At 32.4% G+C, this 26,251-nt stretch overlaps 1 protein-coding gene across 1 annotated transcript in view; it reads left to right on the forward strand.

The window, feature by feature from the left end:
• LOC124355731 (putative uncharacterized protein DDB_G0268364) overlaps positions 1-25,885 on the forward strand; it is a 38,420-nt gene extending 12,535 nt beyond the window's left edge. Inside the window, exons 2-3 of the mRNA XM_046806888.1 lie at positions 1,730-1,978; positions 25,743-25,885. Coding sequence (XP_046662844.1) covers positions 1,730-1,978; positions 25,743-25,885 — 392 coding nt within the window. The remainder of the gene's footprint in view (positions 1-1,729; positions 1,979-25,742) is intronic.
• The last annotated feature ends 366 nt before the right edge of the window (positions 25,886-26,251 follow it).

The raw sequence follows: 26,251 nt of genomic DNA on the forward strand, positions 1-26,251 counted from the left end.
TGTGTACGGGATTTGTTCGTTGAGAGTAGAGAGGAAATGTATGTTCTAGAACACAAGGTCACATGACGTCATCACTTAGGAATGCGGAATCAACAATCCCCCCCTCCCCCCTCCACCCCCCTCGCCCACAGAGGTCAATGACCTCCCCCTCCCGCCTACTCAGGTCGTTGACCCCGCAAGGTCGGTCGTTGACCCCGACAAGGTCGGTCGTTGACCTTAGCCTTCAAGGTCACGCGATGACCTTGACCTTGGATTTCAAGGTCACCCGATGACCTTGACCTTGGATTTCAAGGTCACCCGATGACCTTGACCTTGGCCTTCAAGGTCACCCGATGACCTCGACCTTGAGTTGTAAGAACATTTCGTCATAAGGCTTGTGTCGTCATACAACTGTGACGTGTTAGCGTAACGATGTAATACTTAGATGATTGCGCAGTGTAAACGCGCATGACTAGGAAATACCAGCCACGTGCAGTGCAAGGTAGTTTGTTGCATCAGCATAGGAAATACCAGTGTGATTAAGCCACGCGCAACTTTGTTGCATAAGTATGCGGAAAATCTAGTGCAATTAAGCCACGCGCAGTGCAAGTGTGTTGCAACAGCATACTAATGATTGTTTGTCCACTATGCTAATGGACTTGATAAATAAACTTCCTGATGAGCTGAAACTTTTAATTTTACTGTAAAGTGTAATTTGAAAGTTTGAAACTAATAGATTACGATTATTTTTTACAATTGTATAGTATTGGGAATTAATCTGAATAAGAAAATATTGAATCTTGATTGGAAAGCTAGTTATTTTTTGTATAAAAATTATGAAGATAATTTAGAGTACGTAACATCTATGTACGGTTTAAATTTGTATTTTCAGAACTTTTTGTACACAGAAAGGTGTTATTGTTGCAGATTTTGTTTCAAATCATAATTATATTATAGATAAAAATTATTATTGGTATCATATTTTTCGATTTAAAAATATGCTCTATTTAGATAGAAATTGTTTGGAAATGTGTAAACAGAGATACAAATTTTTCGTAAGTGAAATCCAAAATACTATAGACGGTTGTATTACACTTAGTTTTTTTTTGAAAGATTGGAATCAGAATGCATTGAAAGCATTGATACATTACAGTTCATTTTACCGATAAAAAATTTTTTACTGTGAAATTAATAATTTAAATAACATTTTAATAAATAAATATTACAGAATAGAATTGATTTACAAATGAAGACTGATAAAACAGTTTCATTAGTATCGACAGATGAGGATATATGGCTTGTGTGTTATACCACAAAATTGCGAATGTGTTTGGAAAGGATTTACCTTTAAATATTATTTAAGTTAAATATAAAAATAAAAAAAGTAAATTTTGTAAAACAGTATAAGTAGAATAATTGCGAGTACTTGTTAATGAATAAGTGGCTGGAGCATGGACAGGAAGAGAGAGAGCGCACGAGCTTGCGTCATACGTTTATCCTTTATAAGCAGTCCAGCAAGTTGACTAGCTCCAGTGTCTGATTTGCTAGCAGGATTTCAATCTATCAACACTCATATACAGGTAAGCGAATTGAAATTTAACACTAATATAGTTGTTTCTCTTATTCATGTATTGATTGTAATGGATTTGTCATCTGAAATTTTACACTAACTCTAATATTTTAACAACATATGATGTTTATAAAAATATAGCTCTTCATATTACTATTATATTTTTAAATACTGTTTTAGTAATGGAGTCACAGATTGTCGACTTGACAACAGATTCGTCGTCAGGATCACAAAACGCAACGATATTAAGACAGCTACTCACGCAGCCACAGCATATGAAAACTGAACAAGATCGTCAGCAGCAGCAACAGCAGCAGCAGCAACAACAGCAACAGCAACAACAACCACAGCAACAACAACCACAGCAACAGCAACAACAACCACAGCAACAGCAACAACAACCACAGCAACAGCAACAGTCTACATCTGGTATGACACAATCACTTTTAACCGTACTTACTCTAACGCAGATTATAGAAAATCTGTACATGATAGGCTTTAGGAGTCTAGATACCTGGCAGCAACTGGTTGGAGAACTTCAAAAATCTAAAGAAATCATTATGAGTCCTGTTGCCGTTCAACTTTTGTGGATTTTTCAAAATTTATGTGATACGTTACTAAATTATTATATGATTTCTGGCGATTTGTCTCAGGATAAACAAATTTATTATTTACTCGAAGAGCAAAATTGTGAAACTCTAATGTCTATTTTTGAATCCGTAATTAAAAAACATAGTTCAGTAAGTTTTCCTTTCAATCTTATTCAGAGAGTACAAGACATTGGTCGGAATAAATTAATCGAATTAGAACAGGGTGTAAAAAAAAATTGAAAATGAAAACAAGTTTAAGAAATGTTCTTCTTCTTCTAATCAAAAAGGAACCAAACGGTTAAAAACGACTGTTTCATTTAGCTCATCATCATCTGATTCTGATTCTGATTCTGAATATGATAATAATTGTAAAGATGATTTCGCTAAATTATTCAGTCAGAAAAAAAACAAAAGTAAGTCTGTTTTTATATCTCAACAATTACAATATCAATGCGAAAATGAAAGAAAAAAAATAACTACTCCAGGTGAAACTGGAACACATTTGATAAAAATTGAAATTACTGATGTTAAAGATTTAAGAAAATGTAAAAATGAAAAGACCTATTGGCAAAAGGTATCTAAAAAAGGTTATTTTTTACTTAATATAAAAGAAAATCAAAATGATCAAAAAATCTTAGATTCGATAAATTTAATTTTAACAAATGTTGGACAAAATATGCTTAAGATAGAAAATGTGAAACAAGATTGTATATCTTATGAAAAAAAAGATGGCTTTGTTAAATAGGATTACGGCAAAAAAAGATGGGTTTGTTAAATAAGATAATACTTAATTTAAATGTAAAATGTATTCTTTTTTTTAGATTTGAAATTCATTCTTCTGAATGAAAATGGATTTCCACCTGAAAAATGTACACTAAACGCAGCCGGATTTGATTTGCGGAGTGGGGAGAACATCGTTGTCCGAAAATGGGATAGAAAACTAGTTAAAACTAATATAGCTTTAGTGTTACCAACTGGTTGTTATGGTCGTATAGCACCTAGATCAGGTCTAGCATTAAAACATGGCATACACGTAGGCGCAGGCGTGATCGATGCAGATTATACTGGAAATATTGGTATATTGCTATTTAATCTCTCCGACAGGGATTTCAATGTCAGTATCGGAGATAGAATTGCTCAAATAATTTGTGAACGTATAGTGTATCCAAATCTTATTGAAATTTTTCAATTGGAAGCGACAGAAAGAGGAGACAAGGGTTTTGGTTCATCCGGTGTTTAATTGAAACAGTAGTAAATTCAAAATTTAAAATAATCTAGAATAATTTGTTTTCAGAATAATGAATTCACATCTACCTTTTAAAAAAAGAAACCATGCAATTCCTGAACCTATGGAAGTGGAAGAGGAACATGAAGAAATAGAGCAGGAACAACCGCATCAAATTAATATCGAGCCGGAACAATGTCCCCCCTCTCCTAATTTAAAACGAAAAAGAGATAGATTAAATTTAAATTGTTCGAATAATACATTTATAGAACTCGAAAATGCTTTTAAAAATATATTAAAAACTTATTATTTAAGAAATAATAATTCAGATTTGAAAGATATTTGTTTAATCCTTCAAATTTCAAAAGAAGAAATTAAAAGAATTATTCAAAATTTACTAAACGAATATGGAGCTTTGAAATTTAATATTATTGTTGAATGTACATATATTAAACCGTTAACAGAGCAAACTCAGGAAACCGCTTTTAAAACATCGAATTTCACAGTTTTTCATAGTGATTCGTTGGATGATATTTTAAGAAATATGATTAGTAAAATTTGTACAGAAGAAAATGAATATTTGGGAAAAGGAAGTGGTTGGACACTTCGCTCGTTAGACGGAATTTTGTTAAGATTCAGCAAGTATCGTCCACTAGGCGGATCTTCATACATACCACTTCCACATTGTATTGAAAATAAAAAAGCTATTATTAATCCACAAAATAATGATGATAATAAATGTTTTCAATGGGCCATTTTAGCACGTTATGTAACAGGAGATAGCAAATATCGTATTGACAACAGATATATCGCTAATGTTAATAAATTTAATTTTAATGATTTAACATTTCCTTGTAATTTAAAACAAGTAAAAAAATTTGAAAAAAAATAACCTCACTGTAAGTGTTAATGTTTATGGATTGAATAAACATCAAGAAATTTATCCACTCAAAGTATGTGATAAAGAGAATGTAAATCATTTTGATTTGTTATTAATTTCAAACGATCAAGGAAACAATCATTATTGTTATATAAATAATTTCTCTAGATTAATACGGTCTCAAGTGACAAAATCGACGAGAAAAATGCTATTTTGTAAAAGGTGTTTCGCCCACTATTCAGGACCAGATAAATTACAGAGACTAAAAAATCACAAAGAGAATTGTAAAATTCATAAACCACTAATAGCCAAAATGCCGCCTCTTCAAAATAACGATAGTCCATCAATTTTGAAATTCACTAATTTTCATTTCAAGTATAAGGTTCCGATTGTTGCTTATTGCGATTTTGAGTGTATTTTAAAAAAAGTTGACGAAAAACAATCAAAATTTACAACAGTAAATGCAATACATGAACCGATGAGTTTTTGTGTGTATTTGGTTTGTGATAATGATTTGCCAGAAATTATTGCTTCTCAATTGCCCAATGATCCTTATCTTTACAGAGGTGAAGATGCTGCATCAAAGTTTATGGACTATTTAATTTCAATATCAAATTTAATTTCTGATTTAATTAGAATTCATAAACCTATCCTTCCTCTTACAAGAGACGAAGAGAATAGAATTCGTACATCAACTAATTGCGAATGCTGTGATTTAGAATTTTCAATGATTGATCGTGCTGTAGTAGATCACTGTCATTTAACAGGACGTTTTAGAAACGTTCTTTGTAACACGTGTAATTTGAAAAGAAGAAATCAATCGTTTTTGCCTGTATTTTTACACGGTAGTTCAAATTATGATACACATTTTATTGTCAAACAATTAGGTTGCGATCAAAAGAAAATAGATATTATTCCGAATTCTTCTGAGAAATATGTTAGTTTTTCAAAACAGACGACTGGTGGAATAAAATTACGTTTTTTGGACAGTTTTCGTTTTTTAAACGCTAGTCTAGCACAATTAGCTAATAACTTACCAAATGATCAGTTTCATCATACAGAGTTGTTTTTTAATCATGATGACATGCCTTTTGTCACTAAAAAAGGTGTATATCCCTATGACTATACTGATTCGTGGGATAAACTAAATGAAAATCAATTACCTGAAAAAGAGTTATTTTTTAATAAAATGACAGAGGAACATATTTCGGAAGAAGAATTCAATCATGCCAAAGAAATTTGGTCGCGATTTAATTGTAAAACATTAGGTGAATATTCAGATCTGTATTTACGAACCGATGTGCTCTTGTTAGCCGATGTCTTCGAAAATTTTCGAACTATATGTGTGAATAATTATGAATTGGATCCAGCTAACTATTTAACGCTTCCTAGTTTAACTTTTGATGCTATGTTAAAATTCACAAAGGTAGAATTAGAATTATTTCATAATTATGATATGTACATGTTTATAGAAAAAGGAATAAGAGGCGGTATTACAAGTTGTGTCAAAAGACATGCTATGGCTAATAATAAGGATTTAAATAATAAGGTTTCATATAATTCTAACGAACCATCAAAATATTTGACATATATTGATGCAAACAATTTATACGGATGGGCTATGTGTAAATGTATGCCTAAAGACGGATTTCATTGGTTGTCCGAATCGGAAATAAGAAATTTCAATGTACTATCAATTTCAGATGATAATCCTTTAGGATACATTGTAGAATGTGATGTTGGCTATCCGTCTTATTTACACGAACACCATGATGATCTTCCGTTTTTTTCTGAAAAAAAGTGTCCTCCAAAGTCGAAATTTCCTAAACTGTTAACCACATTGTGGGATAAAGATTTTTATGTATGCCATTATATGAATTTGAAACAAGCACTGGAAAACGGATTGGTGTTGAAACGAATTCACAGAGTTTTAGCGTTTAATCAAAGCGCTTGGCTCAAATCGTACATTATGTTCAATACAGAAAAAAGAAAAACAGGCTAAAAATGAATTTGAAAAAGATTTTTATAAATTACTGAATAACGCTATGTTTGGTAAATCAATTGAAAATGTGAGAGATAGACTTAATATAGAATTAGTTAACAACGACAGAAGATTAACAAAACTTATTTCTAGACCAAATTTTAAAAATAGAATTATATATTCTGAAAATTTATGTTTAGTAGAATGTACTAAAGATATTGTTCTATTTAACAAACCCATTTATATAGGATTTACTGTTTTAGAACTAAGTAAATATCATATGTACGATTTTCATTATAGAATTATGAAATCTTTTTATCCTAATAATAAAATTAACTTATTGTATATTGATACGGATTCTTTTTTCTATGAAATTTACACTGATGATTTGTACAAAGACTTTAAAAATGAAAATATTAAAAATTACTTTGATATGTCGGACTATCCTGTCAACCATGAATGTTATTTTAATGAGAATAAAAAAAAACTAGGATGTTTTAAAGATGAATGTATGGGTGTTCCTATAGTAGAATTTATTGGATTAAGAAGCAAACTTTATACGTATAGAACTGTTAATGATTTATATTTAGAAAAGTGTAAAAAAATGAATTTGAAAAAAGCAAAAGGAGTAACTAAACCAGTAATAAAAAAACATATAACTTTTTATGACTATAAAAACTGTTTATTTTTATCAACTAATATAAGACGAAAAATGAGAATTTTTCAATCCAAAAAGCATATATTAAGAACTGTAACTATAAATAAATTAGCGTTAAATGGAAACGATGACAAACGTTTCATTACTAACGATGGAATAAAATACGCTAGCTTATGGAAATAAATTATTAAAAAAATGAATCCATTACTGTATATTCTTATTGTATATATATAATATGCTGTATTATGATATGTATAACACATAAAATTAACAAATATATTTTATACTAACATTTACCTTTGTTTTTATTTTATTTTTAGTTCCTATATTTTTCAGTACAGAGAAAAGGAAGTAATAATCAACAATTGATCAAAAAAAAAATAAATCAACATTTATTTTTACATAATTTTCTTTACAATTCCTGATAACGGTGTGTATTGTACAATTGCATCATTTATAATTAAACAATAAACTGCGGTTCCAGCTGGAAAGTCTTTGTTTGCCTGCAATTCAACTCTTATATCCAATGCTCCGGTTTTTATTGTATCAACTTGCTTTGAACAATCAATAACGAAAAGTGGAAATTTTTTGTAGAAACTCATTTTTACTCAGACAAGGTTGGTTATCACTTCCTGCATAATATGAAGACTGGAATCTTGAATACAATTCGTACATCAGTGCTGTGCATCCATTGAAATTATCATAAGGATAATACTTGCTATTTAAATAAAGTTTTACATTTTCCAAATCACAAAAATCAAAATGTGAAGAATTTTTATCATTTTTATCTTTTCTATTTGTTTGAAAGCCTATTATTACATATCGAGGCTTTTCCACCAAAGATGTAGTTTTAACAGTCCAAGTCTGAGCTTTAGAAACAGGAAGTGAGGGATATTCATGAATTTGCCACCTTCTAAACGCCATTGTTATTGGCTGATCAGAGTCAGTAATCTTTAGTAATGATAATCTTATATTATCATCAACACGAACATAAGGAACTTTCCAAACAATCTTATTTATTTGAACTGAACAATCGTGAAGACTTGGTGTAGCTTGAAAAATTGCATTTTTATCAGTTGATGCGCGTATCAGCACTAATTCTTGTTTTACATTCAAAAGTATTTTTTTATAATCTTCTGCAAACCCCAATAACAATTGGAGCGGTACACAAAATGAAAAATTAGTTTTATCTGCAAGAACGTCCATCGATGGTGGATTCCAGCCAGCATTCTTAATCCAGTTTTCATCTCCCGGTTTCAGTGTAAGTATATTCTTCATAGTACTAGTTATACCAACATTTTTTACACGATCAATTTCCGTTCCACAAATTTCATATCTAATTTCATCAAATAAGAAAGCCATACAGTTATTAACTAGACTTGAAGTAGTATCATCTTTTGAATCAGCAGATTTAATAATTTTCCCTTCAATTAGTAAAAAACTTTTATTAGGACATGTATATGCGTCTTGTTGATGAACAGGAATACGAATTTCATCACTATTTCTAAAAGAATTAGATGTGTATGGATTGTGAGAATGCCATTCCCATTCTATAAGCGATTCATCAATTTCTATATTTTCATTAACATTCAATATATTACTCATTTTTAATTCGTTTAAATTCCGGAAGATTCTGTAGAAAAATTAAATTTTTCAATGTTAACGGTTTCAAAGTTCGACCATGACTAATATCTTTTTTAAATTTACTATTTCTTATACTAGAAACGCTAGTTGTAATACTGTTATTGTTATTTTCTCTACTCGGAAATACAATACCCATTATTATTTATTTCTGTTTTTTTCTTATATCAACTCTTAAATTGATTTCTTCGTTTCTAAAGTTCACTAAGTTCCCTTCTTGATCCTCTAATGTTATATAAAATTCACCTAATGTTGATTGTTTTGTAATTGGTAAGTATTTAACAATGTTTGGTTTTTCAACAATTTTATAACCAGGTGCTACAGCAGGATAAAACTCATGAAGCACATGGCCTTCTATCCCGTTTCTATAAGATCCTTTAACAATATTACAAGTGATTCGAATGATATCCACTTTATTAATGGCGACCTGATTAGTTGATATATGCCATTTATTTGCTTCTAATTTTTGACTATTTGTAAATCCTAATAGATTCGCTATAGAATTTGGAACTGTAAAGTCTACAATTTGATTACATAATATTTCACAATGAAGTGTGTTATTATTTGCAACAAGATTAAAAGTGGTAGAAGATTTTTTTTTCTTCTAAATCTTTTATAATATAATTCTTAATATCTTCTATCTCGTATGCACCAGTTGGTAAACTCAGCACGTCTGTACCAATTTTTGATTTTATTATTTATATCTTCTTCAACATTTGGAATTGAATTATACGTCATTAAATCTAAAAATCCCATTTCCCACTCATCAGACGAACTCAAATCCAGTGGTGGAAAAAGAGAACATTTTAAATTTGAATGCTTTCCAGTAACACAAATCATCTTCGCACGGCTAGAAAGTCTAAACACAAATGACCACAATTCACTGTGCCGGCTCGTTGTCTAGGAAAATAATTATATTTTATATTCACTTTGTTACCATCAACACTTTTTAAATATTTTTGAATTTCAATTGGTGGACGTAAATTCCCGAAACTGTCGAAATATTCAACATTTAAACCTATTTTGTAAAAACATACCCAGTGTGTACCTTGTCCTGCATAACTGTCTAAATTTTATAATTGCAGATTCTTTATTGCGTATTTTAATTGGTAATAAATCGCGCATAAAAACCCCTCTGAAATGTGGTAATTTAAGTTTTTTTGCACATTTTATTATATCTTTATTCGTCAATGGTCTATTACCTAAACGATCGATTATTTTTGACGAGTACATTGTGATTTTTTTTTTGAATGACCAGAACCTTTATACGGTCTTAAATATAGACCTTTACCTTTTTTAACCGTTTTCTTTTTACTAACTTTCCTTTTTATTTTTTTCTTACATTTAAAGCAATTGTTTGACTTTTTCTTTTTTCCACCTCGTCCTCCTCCTCCAAGTTTGGTTTTTGCTTTCATGATATTAGTAACTGCCCATGCGGCTGCTTTTTCACCTAAACTTGAATCAGATGCTTTAACTCTTTCCCAAGCGCCTTCAGCTAATATACGATCCGCAATAGATCTCTGTTTATTATCACTATACTTTGCATACGCTATATCGTGTTGACGACACAAAGAGTCAAGTTTATTAATTCCTTTTTGACCTAATGCAAGTCTCTTATTCAAATTTGTTCCTGGACCGCAAAATTGGTAATTTGGTAAGTGTATTTCCGTTGGTAAAATATCGATTGCTTTATTTAAAACTGAACCTGCTGCATTGGCAAGTGATGTTATCAGTCCAGAGCCTTGATAACTACTAGCACAACTGTTTTTTCTCCTAGCCATAATATATATAATTGTACTAAACGTCTTATTTATCGTCTTCCAATTCTTCTAATATTTCTTGAATCGTATCACGAACATGTGATTTAAAATTTAAATAATCATTTTTTAAATTTATAAAATCGTTTTTAGTAAAATTTTCGAAATCGTTTTTTAAATCTAAAGTGTTTATTTTTATTTCTCTATCGGTTTGCTCTAATTTTTCTCTAGTTGCGTTTAGTTCTTGTCTTATCACAACATCGTTATCATTAATACTGGCACTAACATTGACGATCCTTCTTTTTTTAACCAGCGCGATGTAATAATTTTGTATATTGAAAATCGATTGCTCTCTATTTTTTATTTCATTTTTCAATTTAGTTTCAAGATGATTAATTAAACCGCTAACTTTTCCCTGAAAATCAGTTTTTAATTCTTCAACTTTATCATTTATTACTGTAAGACAATTTTGAATAGCATCGCTGAAAATACTAAAATTTATTGCATCATTAGGTTTTGCCGCATCACCTAGATTACAAATTCTCTTATTTAATACATCATAGTTTCCATCATCGTCGATATGGAATCCATCACCCTTAGGTCCTCTCAGATTACTACTAGAACTAATACCACTACCATTCGAAAAGTGACCAAACTTATCAACACTCATAGCTACTATCAGATACAAAGGTTGAAATAAAAATGGAAAATTTAAGTATTGTAATCATTATTTATTAAAATAATTTATCTCTTAATTCATATAACTCTTCTAATATTGAATTTATTTCATTTGAATGTGCTGTATTGCCCGCCTTTTGAGAAGCCAATAGTATTCTCAACCTATCGACCAGTTCGTTAGGATCATCATAGTAAATTACATCTGGTTTTAAATTAGATAATATTATTCCACTGTCTGCTGTCGTTTGATTAATTTCATCTGTATAAGTGTTCATCATCATCGCAGAATTTGCTTTTCTTTTCTTAAGTATTGGAAAATTATTATTATTATCTTTGTTTGACTGTGATTTTGTTTTTTCTAAAGAAGAAAAATTAGACAATACTATTCCACTACCTGAGGCCGCTTGTTGTTGTTGTTGTTGTTGATTAGCACTTTCATCGGTATTAGTGGACTTCGTAGATTTCGGTTTTCTTCTCTTTAATAATCGAGAAATGATATTTTTTATACTTGATGCCTCTATTTTGATCTTATTTTTCCCGAAGACGAATAATTAGATTTATGTACATTGGTTTGCATTAAAATTAAATAATAGTTTTCTAAATCATCTTCAGAATAAATATATGCATTAGGATTATTCATAAATATTAATTCATAAAGTCCTCGTGTTCCTTCATATCGTATTCCATCAATAATTAAATCATCACCGTCAATATCTACAAGTTTATCACCGATTTTCCAAGAATCACCCTCAACATGTAACCCATAATTATGATCAATATGTTTAGTGCCTGTTATTAATTTAGAAAAATATTCTTTGGCTATTTTACCTGTAAAATTTTTTTCAATATAATATTTAGCAAGTTGTTTTCCTTCGGGTGTTTTTAATAATTCCTCACCCGTAGGCCGGGTTTGATATATTTTTTCAAAAAACGTCTGATCTTGCTGGAGTAACAGCAGTTGTTGTTGTTGTTGTTTCCATTTCTTCTTCTTCCTCTTCATCCGTTCCAACTGTTTCCATATCACTGTTATCATCATTCGGAATTTGAGTTGCTCCTCTTTTAGATTTTTGGAATGTCTAAAGTGCCATCATCGTATTCATAATCACTTTCAAAATCATGTTTTGTCGGTAGATTAATTTTCTGTTTTCTTTTTAAACCCTGAGGAGGATTTACAACTCGTAATTTCACAGGAACTGAATCAGATTCAATTTCGTTTTTAAATAATTTTCGTTTCCGTTCAATTCTTTTAGTATTATCTTGTTCTTGTTCTTGTTGTTCTTCTTTTATTAGTTGTTTTAAAAAACGGTTCTGATACAGGTTTCAATTGTTTTTCCCACAATTCTTCCGTGTCAAATTGTTCTCGTTCAATCGATCTATGTTTATTTTTTATATTTTTTTCTTAATTTATGTATTTCTTTAACTACATCGTCTTTTGTTTTGTTTTGAAACCAAGAATCATCAAATTTCTCCATGATGTTAACTCAACAAAAACGTGTGACTACAATAATGAAATTCTAGCTAGTTTGTAGCTTTTATTAAAATCCTGTTATAAAAATATCAAAACCCGAACGATAACGTCCATTATTTAAACTTCTATCCTTGTCAATCACTAAAAATTTATTTTTCCCTCGATTCCAAACTTTGATACACATTTCTTTGAACTGTTCAAATGACATGTCTATATTTACATGATCATTATATACATGGTGTAAATTTTTATCATCTTGTTTAAATAGTATTATCAAGTTTGCATTATCTCGTACTAATTGTTTTGGTATAAAACTATATGTTTGACAAATATAAAAAGTGTCAATCTTACAATGACGTCCCATTGCAAAATAATTTTTTATGTTTTTCTGTCCATCGCAAATAACATCGTCAAAAATCATAATTGAATACGGTTTTAATTTCACTAGGAAATGGAACCTCATCTTTATCAGAGAAAGAAAAATATCCTACTCCACTTATATTGTCCAATACACATTGTAAAAATTTATACTTTTGTTGAAATAAAGATTTTGAAAAAATATAAACATTAGAGAAAAATAATCCTTTTGGCGAAAATAATAAGTTTAAAACTAAATTGGTTTTACCGCAGTTAGAAGGACCGCATATTATACATCTTATTGTATCAGGTAGTAAATCACCGTGTCGTTTACTTTTTTGCATTTCACCAGAATTTCCTTCTACTAACTTATCCAAATTTAATATCGGTAACTGAACAGTTTGTTTAATAAATTTCATTTTACCAGCTCTTCTTTACTAATCCAACTGTCGTGTGATTCATCGAATCCTAGCCAGCGTACTAAAAACTTTATCACCTTTACGTCTTATTATCTTTTCTATCAAATAAATATCGTTAAATTTAGTTTTACTTAATTCTTGTTGATAAAAATCCACCTTGTACTATTTCTCCTCTATCGTCTTTCAAAATGTAAGTAACTGGAAATGTGGATTGTACTTTCCATATTGTATAAATTTCATTGCTCCATTTTGGTAAATAACCTTTTGCAAAAATATTACGAAACTCTGCTTATTCTGACTCGATCACCAACCTTAAATGATTGTTTCAGGTAAAATGTTTTTCTTGCATTTATAATTCTAGTTAATACTTTTCTTTCATTTTTTACTATTAACTTCAATTGGTCTCATTCCTATTGTACGGTGTACGGTATTATTATATTGTTTTACCAAATTAGGTAAAATATTTAGCCAACAATAGTTTACCTTGTACACTAAACGAAATCCACATTTTATTTTTCAATGTGCGATTCCAACGTTCTACGATGCTTGCTTTTAAATCAGAGAAAGATTTATAATGATTAATATTATATTTATTGAATAGAGATTGAACTTTCACATTAAACCATTCTTTTCCTGCATCAGTTTGAATATGTTTCATTGGAAATTTGGATAAAAATCGGGTCTAATGCTAGCGCAACATCAGTAGCGCTTTTTGATTTTAACGGAACAGCTATTGCAAAATTTGGAAAAACAATTAATCATTGTCATTATATATTTATAACCTTTATTACATTTAGAATAAGGTATCATTTCAACTAAATCCGCTTGATATAAGTCTTTTAATCCCTTCAATTCTACATATCGTCGAGGAAAATTTTTACGTGCTTGTCTGTGCAGTTCTTTTGCTATTTCCTCTTTTACACTCATAGCTGATATGAAAAAGTAAATAACACTAATTTATATTTATAAAGAATAAGTGCAAGGTAAATAGAAAGAAAACATTTTTTTTTTTTTCAAAAGCACACACATTTATTTATTATACACAATTTTCACCATAGTTACAAAAGTAACAGTCCTTTATTTTCGGTTGTGGACCATCATTTTCACAAAGTCTTGGAAAAAAATGTTCTTGACAACGTAGTGATTTTAATATGTCCTTGTCATTTTTCAAATAAACAGGTAACTTATCATAAATACAATCAATGTTAACAATGTGATTTAATATATATTCTTTTGGTAGATATTCTAATTGATCTTTTGACAAATTTGTGTAACCAATTGTGGAACAAAAGTTTGATTGCTGTATTTATTTTTTCCAAATTTTCCTTAACATATTTTGTATTCTTCCACCAATTTAAAATTGCATGTACATTTATATATGCGCAATTTGATGAATTATGACTAAACACACATGGCTTCAATATATCTACATTCATTTGTTTTCTTAAATTACATAAACTAGGACAATTGAGATTTTCAAGATTAACTACTTCAACATTGAATTCGGATAGCAATTTTTTTGTAAACGTTTCTTTTTCAGTGCCTTTTACATAAATTTTACCTTGTATTTTTTATATTTTTAAAAACGTCTTTCAATTCAGAATAGTGTTTAACACCAGAACTCCATTGTAAACCGTGATGTTGTTTCTCTAACCAGTTGACTTGTTTTTGTAAATGTGTAGGGAGATTGTTAAAATTACAAGGTGGTTGAAACAACTGCAGTTGGTACACTTGCTCGTCCGTTGATATTAGAGCAAGCTCTTTTATGACAAAATCGTTGATAATATTTTTGAATCCTTGGAAATCCAGTATAAACTCCATCCTATAAAACAAAAAATTAAAATAATATATTTTAAGTACTATATTGGTAATTTAATCTTTTCCAAAATTCACCATCAATAGTATTAATTTGTTTTTTAAATTCAGTCCATTTATCAAGATCCATATAAGCGAAATTATGTTTATTATCTTTATTTACAATACAAATTTGAACTTGGTTTTGCCAGCCGCTAACAACTACTTTCATATCTCCTGTAACAATAAAAGTTTTACTGTAAGAATACTCCATATTACCTGTTCAGTTCAACAAGTAGAATGAATATGAACTAAAATATTATCACTCAAGCATATTTAACCAATAACAGTAGCAGTTTCATTGAAACTAAAAAAACCAACTACATTTTCATTTTCTTTAAGTAGCCATATTAAATCGTTAAATTTTTGAAAAATGATCTTATTTATTGGAAGATTTTTATATATTGATACATAACAATAATCATTGTGTTCTGAAAAGTCTATAATTCTAAGATTATCATAAAAATTGACTCTTAAAAAAATCTATTGTAACACTTCGTAATATATTAATATCTAATAATCTAAACACTAAATTCAGTATCACCTACAAATATTGCATAATTTGTAATACACCCATCCTTAACATAACAATTTCCCTTTTTATAAAATATATGTAACCATTTATGTAAATGATTACCTACGTAAGCTACAAAATCTGAAGAAATTTGATGTGAATAAATTTGACCCAAATACAATCTAGATGCATAAAAAGAAACTACATGCGCACAATCTTTATTTAAAGTTTTATTAAGAATAACATTACTTTTCCAAGAAAATATTGCATGTTTTTTTTCAATACAGTGTTCTTTACAAAATAGATACCAAAAGTAATCGTTTTCTATAAAATAAACATCTTCATATGAAAGGTTAAGCAATATTTTAAATTTTAACCTCAAGTGGAAGTGAAGAAATATAATGGTTTATTAAATCACTCATTACTATTCACAAGGTTGGCGACTTTGAGACGGTATAAGTTTCACACAACTCGTCTTTCATTAACACACATGAAAGTTTTCCACTCACGTTGCACTTGGCTTTTTCAAAATTGATTTAAACACTTCTTCAAATTCAGCTATTCTTGTTCTAAAACGATCTCTGTCTCTTGCAATTTGTTCCCATTCGGATTTTCTATCTTCATACTCATCTAACATATAACATTTACTGACTACAGGATTGGAAAATGATACTGTTCTATAATCAAGTCAATCAGTTATATCATCATCATCATCATTAAAATTATTATGTCTCAGTCTAAATTCAGTATCAATAACAGAAAAATATTTTTTAAACTTTTTCCAATTATCAATATCTAATATGAGAGTTTGATTGTTTAATTCTAAAACAACTTTTGTTTCATTTAAATGTTCTCGCACAAAAACTTTAAACACATTGGTAAGTTGAAATAGCCTTTCTTTAGGAAGTTTCCATATTTAATTACCTGTATTAACACACACCACACACAAAAACTAAATAATCACTATATGAAATGTTGTTCGTTACTAATGATTTCGTTCACAAATAACTCGGTTTTTATACTAAAATTATGACGTCATTCTTATGAATCATGACTTATAATATTTTTAACCAATCATATCAATCCTATAATGTATACTTATATAATAATAACATATTGTTAATCACCTGATATCTCTGGGCGCATGACTTAATCACACTGGTATTTCCTGTGCTGATGCAACAAACAACCTTGCACTGCTGGCTAAACACTTACTCCTCAGCTTATATAGAAACCTCAAGGCTGTATCACACGTTGCATAACTACACTTGTTTACACACTTCGTCGAATCCATTACCATAGTGAATAAATACTTATTATTATGCTGTTGCAACAAACTTGCGCGCGTGGCTTAATCACTCTAGTCATCCGCTCTATTATTATTAATGAATGATGGAAAACTCCAGATGGAAAACTACTTCCTGCCCATGTTTTGTACCAACATACAATATCAGTAATACCACAAAACTATTACAATGATCTCATATTGACGTCATAAGTAAACTACGTATAGCCGTGTGTTGTCGCAGTTGTATGACGACACAAGCCTTATGACGAAATGTTCTTACAACTCAAGGTCGAGGTCATCGGGTGACCTTGAAGGCCAAGGTCAAGGTCATCGGGTGACCTTGAAATCCAAGGTCAAGGTCATCGCGTGACCTTGAATGCCAAGGTCAAGGTCAACGACCGACCTTGTCGGGGTCAACGACCGACCTTGCGGGGTCAAACGACCTGAGTAGGCGGGAGGGGGGAGGTCATTGACCTCTGTGGGGCGAGGGGGGTGGAGGGGGGAGGGGGGGATTGTTGATTCCGCATTCCTAAGTGATGACGTCATGTGACCTTGTGTTCTAGAACATACATTTCCTCTCTACTGTTGAGGTTTGTTTGAGCGTTGTTTCAAGATTTCCTATTTGTTTCTTTTTCAATAGTAGTAATCAAATTGGTCTTAATGTAATAAAAGGTATACTTAGTGGTTGATCATTTACAAACATTGGTGGTTGATCAAGTTTTAAGTTTGAAAACTGTAGTTAGTGGTAAAAACTACTGCAAATGCAGGCTTTTAAAGCCAGCCATCACCCGAAAGCTTTTTGTCCTTGATGAACAATAGCCAACTATTTAATGGTTTCAAAGTTTCTTCTAATCTTTCAAAGTGATGAATAATGTCAGTAGGTGTTTATATATTATATTGGGCGCGCAAATGTATTTATAGACAACTCGAGTGAATTAAACGTATTTTAGTTTTAGGGACATCACTCCTAAAATGTTTTACTAATTCCTATAAATAGGCTCGCCAGCTAAGACGAATATGTAATATATCTTAGAACTGCTCTAAAGTTAACTGCCATTGTTGTGTACTCCTAATAAAAAATGGCACTTTGAAAAGTACTTTTTCTGTCACTCGATCCCCTCAAGTCTGTCCCATAGTTTGAGCATATTTTATCTTAAAATATTTTCTTTTTTAATTAAAATGACTATGAATCTGTATTTTATCAACACGGGTATTTTTTTACTCTATAAATAAAACACAAAGTAACATTGTGTTCAACCACAATGTTGTTAATCACATGGCATTTACTAAAAGCTTTTAAATTCTAAGCCAAGGACGAAACTTAACCCTTGCAGAAATGTTTAAAACCACATAAAAAGCAGGAGCTGAAAACTACTAGCAGAAGCAGCGTTCAGTCACCGTCAACAATAGGCTGGTTAATGGCTTTTGATATCAGGTTGCTAAGTTGAGCATTTCTGGTGTAGCCAATATTCATGTATACCTTAATAGTAATACACAATTACAGCACACACCACACATATAAGAAATGTTATTTAAAAGAAGCGATAACTATTAGTCACACTATCTGGTGCAAATCCCTCAATCACACCACTAAAAACCATCGCAAATCACTATTGAAGTAAATAATTCTTACTTACTGGCGGGCAGAACAGAACGGTGTTGAGACACACTCACAAGCCAGATATGGCCCGCAGGCCTTAGTTTGGAGACCACTGCTCCTGGTCAACTTGTTATACATTTAGCGTGCGACCAGGCGGCGATTTAGGTCATCAGTAATTGGTGGAAGAGGCTTTGCTAAACACTCAGCCACCGAGGATACGAACAACTCAGAATTAAGCCTGTTATGTCATACATGAGTGATATGACACAATGCAAATATGGCTTGGGCAGAGGCATGTTGTCTGATTTGCGTTCCTTTCAGTTAATACTCTGCCTAAACACTAATTACTGAAACAATGAGACTTCATATTCTGAGAGAACATACTCATTACTCAGGAAATATTGTTCTTTATTACAATTAAACCTATAATATTAGGTCAAAAAGAATAGAAGCAATAATAAACTGTTGCTAAAGATATTCGAGTTGAAAGCAGGCAGACGCTTTTACAATTTAAAAATAACGATTCGTGATTAGAATTTGTTTTGAAGAAGATTAATTTAGCTAAATATGCAAAGGTTTGAAGGGGTGAAAACAATAATAGATTTGTTAACTTAATGGTTTAAACTAACTGTAAATTTAAACTTTTGGCTGGAATATTCATCTACTTTAGTATTTATGATCTGTTAAAATAAGTAATACAAAATATATTTCAGTAAAAATGCTTTGATAGTTATCCCGTTTGAATTCTCTCGTTGAGAAGTCTTTAACTAAGACAAGAACTCAATTATTCACTTCGCGATGATTTAATTATAAGTCTAAAGATACATTGATTTATCTTCTTGGTGTTAATGGACATTTTTTAATCATTATTCCAGTTTCAAAGACATCATGCTTCTATAGTGGTATTTATCAACAGTTAATTACAAATAAATAATACTGTAATAGTTTTATTTTGTTTCCGTTTTACCCCGTTAATTTTAAAATTATAGCACTACATTTATAGTAACTAAATATTTTAGTTGATTTTTTACCATATCTATTTAACTTTATTAAAAAATTATTGACAACATGTTTATAGATTAAAGTACAATACAAATCATCAGAAAATCTAGATTATTTTACCTGTTTTCTCCTAGGTCATTTTAAACTAAGAATCATTAAGACTTAAAACATTCTACTAATTTGTCAATCTATTTATGTTTTTATATTTAAACCTTAAGACATGGGAAAATGTGCTTTACTGGCATAAAACAGTTAAAATTTAATTAACAATTGGTTAAATTTAGTTAAAATTAATCAAAATTAAGTTAAAATCAAGTAACTAGAAACAATATTTCTTTGTTATTTTCAGTTAATATATAGGCTGTGTATAGGAGAATCCTTTAATAGTAGCATGGGAATCTGATAGCAGAACACAATGCGTCTCAGTAGAAAGTTTGGCCCGGGTATGTGAGACGGTTTGATACGCTGTCTAACTCGTGATATTGTCGAGTTCTCACTTTCATTCTATAAGGGCATCCTCCACTTTAGCTACGGCAAACTTATCAATAAACCAAATAGTTACTGGCATATAGGTAGATCCCAAACGTACAGAAACATGACCTCTTTGATATTTTCGGTGTGAGTAAATCTTGTCTTCTATCTCACTGTTACTAAATGTATTTCCATTCACGCTTTCAATCATAAAACCATATTTCATTTCACCCCCAGTATAATACAAGAAAAAATAAGTTAAAAGTTCCTGACTTAGGTTTATATAATATATTCATATTAGAATCTTTTCTTACGAACGCTGAATTTTATAACTTATCGGTATTGTGTAACTGCTGTTCATAGAGTCAATCATAGTTTAAGAGTTTTACAATATTATCGTATGTTAATTTCTACTAATTTTATTTATTGTCTCTGTTCAAAACATTGGCAATGAGAAATAAAGTTTTCTCACAGAAGATTCAGATACTTTACCGGTTTATTACATAAGATTGATAGATCATCATGACATGTGCGAGAGGCATTTTTATCATTTAAGGATTATTGGGTGGATCACGCCCATCCTACCTACAGATAACATCACCTTCCAGTGACTTGTACATTTTAATTGTTCTTATTTGTGAAAACGGTGATAATTAAACAACAATTTCTATCCTAGCAAATATAACAATCAAACATTCACTCAATAAAATTTAAAGTTTTCCACCAAATTTGTTATAACACGAGGTAAATGTACGTCACGCTAGACGCTTTGTAGAATTCTTTAATTCTTGAGATCCTGAAGAAAGACAGATAGGCGGGAAATGAGACAATGAAGATATTTCTAAAGCACCCAGGTAAGCAGACGAAAACTGCGAGAACTTACTGGGTAATAGCTTTTAATGACGCTCAACCAATATCCTATGGATATACACTATCGACGTACTGGTTCTTATCTATTTTATAAATACAGTCCCATCAAAAATGTCGTCACAGACGAAATTTTCCTCGAGATATTTTCGATAATTAGATTACATGTATTACTATGCTATGTGTTAAAAGGTCAAATGTACACTCTGCTTTTTTAATTAGTTTTATCTACGGTAGGTCTATTTCTTTCGGTGGGCAATGGTTACCTATAAGATCAATTAAAATATACATGTTACCTCTCAACAAAATAGAATGGAGTTGCACGCTCCATCATTAAACTCGATTTTTCCTTTATAGATATGATGTTTTAAAAGTCCATAGACCATTTCGCTCACGAGATATCATGCGGAATAGAGACAAACAGAAATGATTTTTTTCGCCATTCGAGTGATAGACTTTAATAACGCTTTGATGTAACGCTGACATGACAACTGCTTGATCTAATACGATTACTATGTAATATAATAATTTATCCCAACTACAGTTATATTTGTTTTCATTTAGAGTTCACAATTCACTCTCAGTTCTTTATCTGCAATTATTTATTCGTATTTGAATGTTAACCCTATGTTAAAATCATCAACTTTTGTGAGCACGTGCCATATCTTTGATCCTGTAAGTTTTAAATTACTTTATACATGTTTGTTATAAATGAAACTGTGGTAAATATCAATATGTAATTATTAAACTAATATACCCATAACACAAAAATGTAAATGCAATAATGCTCAATAAAATATAAATAAATAAATAAGGCCTTTATTCTTGAGCGGATTTCAGTTTACAATCTGTTTTACAAATCGGCTCACGTCAAACTAATCATAACAGTACAATTCTTATTTTAAAACTGTGACACCCAAATATTGCGTGCTGGTAATTTACATAGAAAATTCATACTTAAACAACAATACATCATTAAGGTACCCATACAGTTTTTACTTCCTTTTTGAAAGTTTTAAACAGACAAAGTCTTTATAACTGGTGGTAAGGCATTGTACTCCTGGGGTCCAAAGTACGAGAAGGACCTTTTTGTAGCCTCCAACCGCACACGCGGCAGTTGCAGCTTGTCGTCCTGTCGAGTGTGCCGTTCTCTTAGAGTCGCTCGCGCCACTAGTTTCCGTCTCAGGTAAGAGGGTTCACCAGTTACCAAAACCTTATGCACGAATGTCACAGTTTGGAGCCTACAAATATCTTGAACAGAGTGTAAATTTGCTCTTTTGCGATAAGGTGAGATGTGGTCAAATTTTTTTAGATTATAAACAAACCTCAGCGCACTGTTCTGTATCCGTGCAAGGATGACATTTGCCTCTTGAGTTAAGCAGCTACCAAACACTGGAAGGGCGTAATATATTGATGGAAATACCAGAGAATTTACAATATGCAGCTTTGAAAGCATTGGAATTAACGCTCTGTATCTATTCAAAACTCTCAATTTACACATTGCACGTTGAGAAATCAATTCAACATGTTTAAGAAAGTTTAGCTGATTGTCAATTATAACTCCCAGGACTTTAACAAAAACACGATCCTCCAAACAAATACCCTCAACAGAAACAGAGAGAATACTCCTGTTCATGGTCTCTTTAATGTATGGTGAGCAAAAATGCACCACAGAACACTTATCTGCATTCAACTTTAGGCCATGTCCCTCCGACCACTCTTTAACCCTACGCAGATCAGCATTGAAACACTGCACCGCTTCATGGACACCTGGAGGGGGATATGTTAGAAGCATCTGAGAGTCATCCGCATAGGAGTAGAGTGAACACGAGGACAATGCAAGTTCAAGATCAGCAGTATATAAAATGAACATAACAGGCCCTAAACATGACCCTTGAGGAACCCCTGTATCCTTCGACAGCGAGGAAGAGCAGTTTTCTTTTACCTTCGTCACCTGACTCCGTCCGCTCAAATATGAGCCAAACCATTTTATAGCGATTTCATTAAACCTATAGAAATTTAATTTGGCAAGAAACAGTTCATAATTCACTGAGTCGAACGCTTCAGAGAAATCAAGCGTCGCCAAAATACTTCCAAAACCTTTATCTTTCGCTACATGCAGCTCATCCATAATGTTTATCAAGGCGGAGGTAGTGCTGAAAGACCTCCTAAAACCAGACTGATGTACAGGAAGAATATTTTCAGCCTCAATGAAAGCTGTCAACTGATTCACCACTACCTTCTCAAGGATTTTTTGACATGGCCGGAAGGATCGATATCGGCCTAAATTGGGAAATCACACTTGGATTCTTTATTTTGGTTATGGGCGTGACAAGACTTTGCTTCCAGCATGATGGAAAACACCCAGAAGCAAGGAACAGGTTAACCAAATGCGTAATAGCTCCCAAGCAATATGGGCTCATGGCTTTCACTAGCCTGATAGATATTCCATCAGTCCCCACAGCCACTGACGTAATGTTATTCATTATGCATTTGATCTCACCCTCAGTAACTGGCACAAAATTGAAACCATGCGCTAGATCCTCACAAACATTGTTTATGTAGAAATTCAGTTTCTCGAGGCTAATCCCGCTTCCACCACCCATGCCTGCAAAGTACCTGTTGAGGTCATCAGCTGAGAATCTTATATCGTCACTATTACGGTCATTTTCCTGCACTCCACCGGACCGTAAAACACCCCAGAATGATTTAGAGTCCTTACAATTCAGCTTGTCGTGAAAGTAATTTCGTTTTGCTCTTCCGATGGCGCAGTTCAATTTATTTCGTGCCTTATAGTACAACGTTCTAGCAGCCGAAACATCACTATCATGCAGTCTGCGTTTGAAATAATTTTTTTCTTTTGTGAGTTCTCTTATCTCGTCACTCCGCCATGGGGCTTTCTTCTTGGTGACTCGCTTTCTTGTTAACGGTACGCAGGTGTCAAGCAGTTGGACAATGTAGGTAGTTAACAATTGAATAACTTCCTCGACTGAGGTCTTTGTCTCAATATCATCCCAATCAATACGTGACAATAAAGAAACATAAAGAGACACATCGAAATTGGAAAAATTTCGATAAGTTATAAATTTCTCCTTTGGCCTATAGTTGCCATACCTGAGATCACAATATACCAGGTGGTGGTCCGTAATTTGTTTACGTCTTGAATCAAGAATTTTGGACGTATCCACTAAACCAACTTTGACTATGTCTAGACCTTTATTCACAACAATATGGTCGATCAATGTCGAAGAGCTCTCGGTGACACGAGTGGGCTCGGTTATGAGTTGTACCAACCCTAACGATTCATACAGGTTTTTCAGGAATCTACAATCGGCCTTACCAGTATCCATAAGATTTACATTAATGTCACCCAACAAAACAACATCATCAACATCCAACATCTGATCAATAAACAAAGAATGCAAAATAGAACTCAGGGTGGAATATATAACACAGGGTGGTTTATATACCACGCACACACACAGCTTCTTGTTTCTCAAACTAAACTTGCCACAGATATATTCTAAGCGACTATCAACATTGTTCAAATAAACCTGCGTCTTTTGCAGATGATTTGCAACCAGGAGTGCCACTCCTTCACCAGCGGCTCCCGGGATACCCTCAGCGCCCTGTCTGTCCTTGCGCCATAAAGAGTAGCCATCTACAATGAAACAATCTGAGGAAACATCTGGAGTCAACCACGTCTACGAGAGACCAAGAATGTCAAATTTGAAATCATCAATAACCGCACACAGCTCCTGGAAACCTGTGTTCATTGATCTCACATTTAAGTGCCCTACTCTGGAAAACAACTCGCCCCTCTGATGCCGTTTCCCGACTCCTTATGCTGAACAGAAGCCTGCGACACCTCAGGAACAGCTCTAAAGTCGCCAGGAACTGCGGAAACCGGCGAACATCCACCCGGAAAAGTTTTTCTCTCGTGCAAACACCTGAAAATAAAATTCCCGAACCAGAAATTTCCTGCCCTATTTAAGTGACGACCATCACGAGCAAGGTGATACCCCCTCACCAGGCAGTTCGCGTCAACATAAGTGACATTAAAATTAATGCACATAACTTCTAGCTGTTCATTAAAATTACAAAGTGGTAGTGGTGCAATGTCTCGCCTAGTTAAAACACTACTCAACATAATGTCAGAAATTGGAAAGTGTTTTTTTGCGGTACTCAACAGGTCCGCCATGCTATGAAGTGCCGCGCGCTTCCCCCAACCGCCATTGTACCCAGGTCGTCCGTTATAACCATCAACAAGATTATTGGTGCCAACATGAATATAAATAATTTTTGGCTGGTTTGGCACATACTTCAAAAGCTTTTGCTTAATATGCTCAATTTTTGCACCTGGATTGATATCTAAGGTGGCCCCATTTTTCAAGCAGAGATTCCCAGCATATCGCAACAATGAGTCACCGATGACCAAGACATTCTTTAATGTCCCACCGCCAACCTGCCGATCAGTACCCACCCCGCGACCGCTCAGGAGTACAACCCTCACTTACAAGTAATTGTTGGTGTTTCACCGTTTGATCCCATTACAGAACATGCATAGGGTGAAGCCGGCTTTTCGGTTGACTCTGTTACTACATTTGCCCTCAGTCGTTTTATTCGCTTAAAACTATTTCTAGACTGCGATTTCTGTTTAGGTTTTTCTCTCCATACACCTGATACATTTTTAATAACTCTAATATCATTTTCACATGTTATATTATTTGAACCATCTAAAACATGATAACGATTTCTACATAGCGGCCCAGGCCTCTTTTTTACACAGTATGTTTGGGATTTATGACTAGTAGTCTTATTTCGCTTTCGTTTGACAACATTCCATTCACTGGGATCTAAATTGTATGACTCATAGTTTTGGCTATTTTTACATTCAGGTTGTGTTTTACTTAAACCTACAGTTCTATTTACATTATTTACAGGCAATGATTCAACCTTGCTAGGGCTTGCACAACTCAGCAGGGGTAGCACTAAAGAACCATCAGACAGTCTGTCACTAGACTCCTCGTCAGCAGTAAAGTCCGGCGTAAAGAAGTTCCTGTACCAGTCCATGAAAGAACATTGAGACGTGGGCCCCCGAGCACAAAACCCCTCAGTTACAAGTCTAGTGTTCACTAGCACACTTATACCGCATTCAAAACTGTTCTTTTGTTGCATACAGCTAATTTCAGTAAAGTTACATTCTTCCACCCCCAACTTTGAGGCCGTTAACTTAGCAGATAAATTATTTGACTGGTTTAGGGAATCAAAATGATAAGCTGCTCCCTCAGCAACATCCACAAATAACAAACTCCAGTGCGTCCCTGAGTCGTCTTTCAGGGTCGCGACGTTGTTACTAACACAACAGAAAACATAATGCGAAGATGAAAGGGACACCTGCGACAGAAGCGCCTTAGCATCATCTTCTGCCCCCAATTTTACCATCTGAACA

The sequence above is a fragment of the Homalodisca vitripennis genome, chromosome 2 (assembly GCF_021130785.1).
Source record: "Homalodisca vitripennis isolate AUS2020 chromosome 2, UT_GWSS_2.1, whole genome shotgun sequence".
Taxonomy (NCBI): Eukaryota; Metazoa; Arthropoda; class Insecta; order Hemiptera; family Cicadellidae; genus Homalodisca; species Homalodisca vitripennis.